Source organism: Lupinus angustifolius, chromosome LG14, assembly GCF_001865875.1.
Source record: "Lupinus angustifolius cultivar Tanjil chromosome LG14, LupAngTanjil_v1.0, whole genome shotgun sequence".
NCBI classification, from domain to species: domain Eukaryota; kingdom Viridiplantae; phylum Streptophyta; class Magnoliopsida; order Fabales; family Fabaceae; genus Lupinus; species Lupinus angustifolius.
The window spans coordinates 11,074,447-11,084,116 of record NC_032022.1 but is presented as its reverse complement, the minus strand read 5'-3'; the positions used below and the strand labels follow the sequence as shown (position 1 = coordinate 11,084,116).

Genomic DNA, 9,670 nt, shown 5'->3' with positions numbered 1-9,670 from the left:
AGGCCATCCAAAAGGCCTATTAAGCCTAACAGGCCGGCCTATTTAATTATATTATGTAATATGTTCATATTATACAATTTTAATATAAGTAATATTATTATACATATGTAATATTAATATAAAAAATATAATTTAATTGTTAGGGTTAGAAGAGTCTAATTAAAAGTAGGAATATTAACCTATCTAAATGTAGATATGATGACCTATTTCAAGATGATATAGTAAAACAGGCTTTTAAACAGGCTAACAGGCCAGGCCAGGCTTTTAAACAGGCCAGGCCTAGGCTTTGAAATTTTTTTTAAACAGGCTAACAGGCCAGGCCCAGGCTCCTACATACTATATAGGCTGGGCCTGTTTAAGGCAAAGCCTGGCCTGGCCTGGCCTGTTTCCACCCTTATCGGGAAGAGGAAGATTAGTTTCTTATTTAGAGGAATTATTGGAAAGGATACGGATTTCAGGCTTTGAAACTTAAGCAACGTGAATGCTGAGTTGAGATGTTTTAATTATAAAGTTAAAGGGATATGGGGAAAAATTAAAGTTAGGTGCAGGAGGTAGATTTGTACTGTACGAGGTTGTAAAGAAGATGATATGTTTACCACGTGGCTGTCGTGACAAGAGAAGGAGAATAGTATAAGGTCAGGGACTGAACTAATCACAAGTTGGATTAATTTATGAGACCAATATCCATCAATTTCATTACAAATATTTATATGTGGATTATTCAACATTTGTTTGTTGAATTATTTACTTATAATAATAATAATTAAATATGAACCTTGAGTTACCCATATACATTTTTTTATGTTATGATAACAAAACATATATGATATGTTTTTATTTTCTTCAGTTGGGTTGGCTAATGGTGTTATATTCTCCTTACAGAGTTGACACATGTTAAAGGATATATAATAAATAAGTAAAAATATACATTTTTATTTACTCTTTAGAAAAGTATTATATAATGGTAGACGATGACATACTGACTAAATTATTTTGTATATAAGTATCAAATCTTACCCTGATAGTGTAAAGATGTATATATAGTTAGTGTATTATCTGCCGTTTATTTGAATTACTTTTTCTGAAAAGTCAATAATGATTAAAAATAAATGTTGGATGATGCAGTGACAGTGTATCGTACTCTTCCACTGTCAGTGTGTATATCTTTTTCTCTTCGCTCATAAAAAAAAAATGTACTTGCTTGGTTCATTTTTGTCATAACCCATTTTTTCTTTGCTGAACAAGGAGGATCAAATTAATGTAAAAGATATTAGGTAATTATACGCAAAACAAATTAAAGACATGGTCATAGTATTACAGGGAGCATGCAATTGTACTGAATGAAGCAATGGCGAACGATAAGACACCGCTACAATACACTGCATTTTTTGCAAAATGCAAATGCTAGTAGAAAGTTTTTTTGCCTTTACCAATTCTCTCAATCATATATCTATATAATTTATTTGGCAATTTTTATAAAAAATTTTTTGTTGTAAATGATTGAAAATATAAAATGAGAAAAAGATGTATACACTGATAATATGTGTGTTTTATACGCTATCACAACGTCATTCAATATTCATTTTTAATCATCATTAACTCTTAAAACAAGTAATTGAAATAAAAGGTGAATAATATACTGACTGTACATAAATCTTTACACTCTCAATACATAGATATAAACAGTGGGACAATGCACTGTCTTCACATTTTATAAACTATGTGTTAGAAAAAAGAGAACCCTTATTTAAATAAATGATCAACCTATCTATGTCATGCTGTATTTTTAAAGAAATTGTGTAAGCTTGCTGAAAATGTACATAGTCTCATCCCATATATATAGGTAACTACTCCCCATTCTAACAATTTCTATTGGAGTCTAACCCTCTCACAACTACAAAGAATTACTCTAACTTTCTCGCAAATATCTAGTAGTACATCTTATTGAGTACATAATTCATTCGCTTCAATAGTTTGAACATACTATAATTAGTGCCTACATAATTTTATAGAATTTAAGTAAGTTTATATACATCTATCATCCCAGAATCTTGTTAGGCGGTGCACTGCGCCGCCCCGTTTATTTATCAAACCTACTTACAGAAGGTAATTTCAGTCTACATAGAATATTATTACAACAGATAAGAGATGATCTACCTAAGGAGTTTAAGGTCTGGTTTATTTGGCAATATCTGGTCAAACTTATAGAACTCTACTAAGTACATAATTTCCAAGCACATGTTGCTGCTGAGCTCTTCCATATAGCTTGATCAGATATAGCTACTTGATTTCTGAGTTTCTTCCTTCTGGATCAGTAAGGAGTTATTGCCTTTTCGCATCGGATTCTTCGGACTTTGCAAATCTTCCGCGGATTCTTGGTTGACTGTCAGCAAGTGCCTTCCTGCAAGCATACTGAAACCAAAGAACATTACTTAAGTTTGGAAGCTATTGTGCACCAAAAATGGCGCCAGTGAAGCTCGGTTGCATAAGAAAACTGCGGTTAATGCGTACAAAACAACTTTAAAACATATTGATGGATTAAGCTTGGTTACTGAAGCTGCCACTTACTGCACTGATCTTAAAAAAAACAACAGAAATGCATAATGACACAGTCAGAACCTTCAAAATCAAAGATTAAAAGACACTACTCATCCATGACATATATGCAAACTTAAACTCACTAAAGGAATGGATGGAAAATTATTATAGAAACCCTTGTAGTTGTAACAGAAGACAAAGATGAATGTCATGTTCCAAGCAGGAAGCAGGAGTCGAATAATATTTAACCATCACTCTTTCCATCCCATAATATAGCAGTGCAAAACTTTCAAGGGATATGAAAAGTAATGTGTTCTGTAGAATTTTCAAGGCTTTCTACTCATTTGAGATCCTTAAATAGTAGAAGGGTGATGAAAGTAGTATAGTTACCTTGATTTTCCTACCAAAGTTCCTCTTTGACTTCTTGTTCCTGTATCTGGAAAGTTTTTCTTGACGTTCCTCACCGGTGCAGTTGCTAATAAGAAAGGGCCTCTCACGGGGAGATTGGACGATGTTCATATTACCATTACCATTTTCCAGAGTCTGTAAAAGAACAGTATCAGTCCTGCATCCCTATGCTGTGGGAATGGCAAGAAATCTAGAGATTTTTAATGCATATAGATTTCATCATCCATTTTTCCCCATACAAGTATTTATAGCACACCATCCTTAATCACCAAACAAACCAACTTGTCCTCCAAGTTTCCTATTTAAAAGTAAAACAAATCTTCCATATCTACCACTTATCTTTTCAAATCTCACACATATTTGTTACATATCTATCATATCTTCAATATAATAGAAAACTTTGGATAACAACCTTCAATAGAATTTGAGTCAAATTCAATAGGTTGATAAAGGAGCAGTATTTCTGTTGTAATAAAGTTCGAATCAAGAAAAAAAAAATCATACAGATGACATGACATGCTAATATAGGAATGACAAAATAATCATTTTCATGAAAGAATTTGGTGAATTTTGGCAATAGCCTTTTGATTTTTTATCGCAAGCAGATTTTGAAAATTTGAGACATTCAACCTGATGGATTTTGACAAAACTAAAACCAACCTTTGAATTATATGAACTAAATTTTTCTTTATAACTTGTAAGTGTTGTCCTCCACCCCCGAAAATAAGGCATATCCTTCAGACCTTTTTTAGGATGCTATATTTATAACTTCGATTAATGCTGCTTAATTTTATGGTTGTTTAGTTAAATCTATAGAAAGCACAAGACAAAATTACTAATTGGTTATGTCGGACCTTTATATCTCCTTCGCTAAAAGATCTTCGCATGCCGTAAACTGAATTGAAATTTATTCCTGAGAAATCAAGGAAAGCAGGTTTCACTGCAGCTCCATGCATCCAGTCCATTGAACTCAAACTTACTGAACTAACGCTCTTTGGTAGTGGCGTGTCAGGAAATGGTTTATCTTCTTGAATTGAATACTCATCTAAGTTCAGCGCAGGAACCTTGATTTCTAGAATCTCGGAAAGTGGTGATTCAATTGCAGCCTTTTGTAAGAGATCCTTTTCACACTCATACAACATGTCGCTTAGAAGCTGTTCTTTTTGAAGAACATCAATATCTGTGGACTGAAGACCCTGTGACGAGAGGTCATCTTCACGAGACATAACTGAGATTGATGCTCTCATGTGATCCAGGTCCAAGAATGGATCTTCAATGATTGGTTCGGGTGCTTTGAACAGATCTCCCTCTGCTGCAAAATCATACTCTGACATGGCAGAGGACTGTACAAGGTCACTCTGCATTAAAGACAAAGGAAAATAAACAAAAAAGTAATTAACAGGAATAAATCAGCAAACTAACTTTAATTACCAGAGCCGAACAAAGATAAAACAAAAGAGCCAAAAACCAGAATGTAATGAATAAAAACAGAATGTTAACTTTTAGAACAAAAAGAAGACAAGATGTTAAATAGTTATTCAGCATTAGACAAATTATGACAGGATAAAAAAATTAAAATTTGATCAATGCTAAACATTATTGTCGCAAATAACAACAAATAATCGTAATAACTAATCACAACCAAAGGAATGGACGTATCACTTGGTTTATTCAATTGTTGTGAGCATTTAGCACTTATTTCCAACAGGAAATATGTTTCAAGATAATAATTATTTGATTCCATAAAGTAAAGTGGTTCTTAAAGCCACCAGGTAATGAATTTCTTAGAATGGGCGAAAGAATCCACTTGCAAGCCATTGTCAGCCAACCAAAACACGGTTTATGGATGTGATTTACGCCAAATAGAGCTTCTTCCACAACCTTTTCAGAAAGAGAAAAAGGGAGAATGAACAAAAAAGAGAGAATATATTTGAGATAGTGAGGTGACAGAAAAAGCTAAAGCACAGTAAGAGACTTGAGCAAGGGCCTTAAAGTTTCAAGCACAACCTTAAAAAATATGCAAAATTCTCTAGTTTGGGAAACAGACTCAAGCCATTATTATCAGAATATAATAGATTGCAGTTTATAGCATTAAATGATAAAAGATAAAGAAGACAAGGACTTTCTACCTTTTCATTTCAGTACAAATCAATTACCACACACAACAGCAAAAAACCAAATCCACACTGCAAAACAGAAGCCTTGTAAATGAAAGGTGCCAATACATATTCTGGTGAACCATCACATGGAATGGAAGAGCTAAATAGATTCAGGCTTTTTTTAGAACAAATATATGCATATAAAAAAAATCTTAAACTGCACAAGATTGAATCCTAACTATGCCAATGAATTGAAGCTAAGCTAGAATGAGTATCCTCATGAATAACGTTTGGTAGACATGTCAAAAAAGGAGGAACATAACATAAGGTTTTGTGATGTGTTTGGTGTGTTAGATAAAATCATTGTTACAATTTTCAAAGACCAAGACAGCAAACCACACCATATTTTGTTTGGTACTATCAAGGGTATCTCTCACCTTTTGGTAAGAAACTAACCTCTTTTGGTATGTGTGATTGTCTCTCCTGACAAGTGTCGCTCACAGGAATCGAACTCTTTGACTTTTTTTATCTATTTCTACCTATTAGGAGAAATGTTTGTCATGATACTATGCATAGATATTACACTTTTATATAACACAAGCAGAAATAAAAGTATCTTTACACAACATTAATTAGTGCCCAGCAGTAACATGAAGAAAATTAAGTTCAGCATTAACCAACCCCCATTTTTTAACCTTACTATAAAGAAAGGGTAAGAGGAATATTCCACTTGAGTCTACTTCAGTGCGGCACAAAAAGACAAACCCCACTGAGAGAGTTCACACAAGGACCTTATTAAAGAAATGTAAGAAAGATTATAGCACACGGAACTATCACAATGCAATTATTTTTTTATCTATTTATACTCTTTTTATCACACCTTTTTCAGATCCAGCATATGAATACAACTTTCCACTTGGGCTATCACTAAAGAAAACATTCACATAGAAAGGGAAAATGCAAAGACAAAACATCAAATGAAGTGCAAAAAATCAATGAATAAGCACATATCACATTTGAAACACTTTGGTTATCAAATTTTCTTCTTCAGCTTAATTATCAATCACGGAGCTACAAATTATAAATAAAAAAAAACAAATCTTTAGAAAAATTTGAAGTCTAGAACTTGGAAATAAAAAGTTGAAGTACAAATATAGACATAAGCACATAAAAATCTTGGCATAATTCTAAAATACAAATTAAACAATTTTATGTTGCCCCATCTACTCCAAATAAAAGAAAGTTTCAAAATTTATTTAATGAAAGGAGAAACCCATAAAACATAAACAAATTAACATAGCAGAACAAGAGGAATAGGCAGAGAAAAGTATGAGACACGGAGAGGAATTGTGAAGTACCATTGAAACATTAGATTTCTGGGTTTTGCAGTACTCTTCAAGTTGATGAAGCTCTGGAGAGAAGTTCTGTAAGTATGGGAAGAAAAGACCTGTCTCAGCATACATTTCTCCAAAACAAGAAACAATTTTTGAGAAAATCTGAAGGTTGAATGAGAGGTAAACTAAATAGGTGTAGAGGGGATTGAGAGTTGAATGATTAAGGAGAAGAAGCAAGAAAGTGAATCTATATAACAATAGTAGGGAAGTAAAATGAGGTTGAGCATACACACTTGTAGGAGTTTTAGAATCTCATGTGACAAAGTATTAAATAAAGATATTTGTCTTATATCATTATATCTCTAGCAAATCAAACTTCACACAGAGTATAATAAAGATCCAGACATCTAATCTCTATTCCAAAATGATCCACAATTTTATAATGAACATTGATTATAAAATTTTGATAGGAGTTAATCATTAATAAATAAAATATTATTTTGTGCTGTTATGGTATTTGAAGATTTGTATAAGTATTATAATTTTTCTTTTAGAATGGTAGTGTCCCCATGTCTCTTGATATACACTATAAAGAAAGAAATAAAGGATTTCATTTTCTACCACCAAAGATTAAAATATTTTGTAGTATTATATTATTGCAAATTGGAGACGGGAAATCAAATGAACCAAGCCAAAATCAATGGACTATGGGAGTGTGGACATAGTGGTCGTGGACTGGAGAGATGAATAGGGATCACCACTCATCAGTGAGTGCAACAAAAAGGATAGTATACCCATTGGTTCACACCACATTCATATTAGCCATTTCCTCAAAATTTTGATGTAGGTTTTAAAATATTTATGGAAGTAGTATAAATTTTAGGAGAGTTGTGGATGTTATTCATGAGTTTGGGAAAGTCGTGGACCAGCAATATAACTCCCCTAGAAACTCATGCATTGTAGACATGAGATTCTTACACCCTGTAAATCTCGTGCACGTCGGACACGAGTTCTATGTAAATATCGTGCATGTACAACATGAGATATGTGTCGTGCATGCAGTACACAATATTCGAACAACGTATATACACCCTCCACCCTTAGCCCAAATCACACCGGAAGAAGAAAAAATAAGAAGAATTTGCAGAGTAATTTGTTATCATCTAAGAAGAGTGTGTTAGAATTTCTGACAATTTATGGGTCACAAATATATTCTATAATTTTGTTATGCCATTATTTAGTTAGCTAAATTTAAAATGGTCTTCAAGAATTAATTTTGTGGCTAAGGACATATGTGTCATAAAATATTATAAGTGTAGATACTTTCAGACAATTTCTAATTTGATGACGGGATTGAATTAGAATTATTGCAACTTAAGTAGTATCCGCTTCAGTTACTTTTATGGGTTATTGTCCCCATTTGTAGAGCAACAAGTTTTGTTGAGTAGGCTGATGAGAATAAAGGTGAATTGTGAGGAGTTATCCAGAAGGACATAAAAAACACCATCACAATTCCATAAGGTTGACTCTCTCCATTATATCACATAAGCTCTCCTAGGTTTTCTCATTCCCCTCTAGAGAAGCAGAAGGAAAAACCATCAGGCTCTATCATCTGGAAGATCATCATACCCACATACCTTCGAAATTCCAAATGGTTAATCAAGGTATGATTTTCTTCTTCACTATGAAATCAATTGGGGTTTCTTCGGTCTAGATTAGGGTTGTTCCATTTGGGTTTATGTATGAGCATAAACACTTTGTTATAGGAACAAAGTCCTAACCATTAGGATTTCCGCATTCAATCTAAGGATTATTCATGGAAAATCTCCAACAATTGGTATCAGAGCCACCCTAATTTGATTCATGTGTGAAATTAGGTTCCTTTTCTTTCCCCAAATTTGGATTGATTTAGGGTTTGATATTTTAAATATGCCATGGATTGATTAGAATAGAAATTCATTGTTTTCCATGTGCATATAGATAGATTCGGAAATGAATCAATGTTGTTTCCCCCCTGGTGTTTTCTTGATTTTTGGGTGGATTTTCGGAGAAGAATGATGCAGAAACAGCCATGTTCGTGTTCTATCGCAGTGCTCTCGCTCAAGCGAGAGTGCCTCGCCCAAGCGAGAGCTGAACAAAAGCATTGACTTCTATTGCGCTCAAGCGAGAGTGCCTCGCCCACGCGAGAGCTGAACAAAAGCATTGATTTCTATTGCGCTCAAGCGAGAGTGCCTCGCCCACGCGAGAGCTGAACAAAAGCATTGATTTCTATTGCGCTCAAGCGAGAGTGCCTCGCCCAAGCGAGAGCTGAACAGAAGCATTGGCTTCTATTGCGCTCAAGCGAGAGTGTCTCGCCCAAGCGAGAGCTGAACAGAAACATTGGCTTCTATTGCACTCAAGCGAGTACCTCGCCCAAGCATGAGTACAATCACCTAAGAAATTTTTCCTTTTTGGGAAATTTAAGATTTATGGGGCTATGGTATCTTTGTGCATTAACTTTGATTATTATTTGGTTATCCATTAAGTTGTCTGTTATTTTAAGTGAGCCAATTGAAGTGAAATGTCGCCAAAGTGACCTCTTTCATGGATAAAACTCATGAGGAATATTGGATGTAAGTGTGTATGATTATTCATGCGAGTATTAATTGGCCCAAAGAAAAATTGATATTTGGTCGAAGATCATACACACATGTGATGATAAACATGTTATAATTCTAAATTTTTATACATGTGATTGATGAATCAATCCAAAGAGGGATTCGTCAGTTGACATGCCTTATTATAAATGTTTGATCATTACAACAAGAGTACCACTTGTAGTTAATATTACTGTCCAAAGACTTGATATTAATGGTGCACTAGGTATCTTGATTTGGACATACCATTGTTTAAGCACATTGATAATTTTGAGTTGTGAGCATATTTTAATATTTTGTCTTTTGTCTGATTCAGCTACATCAATTGCTTCTATATCTGCAAATCTGAATTCGGTTTCGGTCCTTAATGGAAAAAAATTTAAGGACCGGAAAGAGAACATGGAAATTGTTCTTGGCTGCATGGATCTAGACTATGCATTAAGGGTAGAGCAACCCCCTTCTCCTTCGGAATTCAGTGCCTCTAGAGAGAGGAAGGATTATGAGAAGTGGGACCGCTCTAATCGCATGAGTTTAATGATTATTAAGCGCGACATTCCAGAGGTCTTTAGGCGTACTATCTCAGATGAGATAAACAGTGCCAAAGTTTTCCTTGCCGAGATTGAAAAACGCTTTGCAAAGAGCGATAAGGCGGAAA

The 9,670-nt window shown here is 34.0% G+C and overlaps 1 protein-coding gene across 4 annotated transcripts; it reads right to left on the bottom strand.

Moving 5' to 3' along the window:
- On the bottom strand, nt 2,053–6,676 carry LOC109327232 (zinc finger protein CONSTANS-LIKE 2-like). 4 transcript variants are annotated; one of them, XM_019560315.1, is made up of 5 exons: nt 6,404–6,629; nt 4,050–4,304; nt 3,801–3,986; nt 2,929–3,081; nt 2,053–2,412 (listed from the first exon to the last, which is right to left on the bottom strand). In XM_019560315.1, exons 1-5 carry the CDS (start codon nt 6,506–6,508, stop codon nt 2,323–2,325), a joined length of 789 nt encoding a protein of 262 aa, XP_019415860.1. In that variant the 5' UTR covers nt 6,509–6,629; the 3' UTR covers nt 2,053–2,322. The 4 variants fall into 4 exon arrangements, with proteins under 4 accessions (XP_019415860.1, XP_019415862.1, XP_019415863.1 ...); XM_019560317.1 differs by adding an exon at nt 5,076–5,132 and having other exon boundaries at nt 3,801–4,304; nt 6,404–6,474; XM_019560318.1 differs by having other exon boundaries at nt 3,801–4,304; nt 6,404–6,676.

Coding starts and splice junctions, on each gene's coding strand:
- LOC109327232 (XM_019560318.1), bottom strand. CDS start 6,508: ATGTATGCTGAGACAGGTCTTTTCTTCCCATACTTACAGAACTTCTCT. Junction 4,305..6,403: donor AGAAATCTAATGTTTCAATG/GTACTTCACAAT, acceptor TCTTTAATGCAG/AGTGACCTTGTACAGTCCTC. Junction 3,082..3,800: donor TTAGCGAAGGAGATATAAAG/GTCCGACATAAC, acceptor GTTCTTTTACAG/ACTCTGGAAAATGGTAATGG.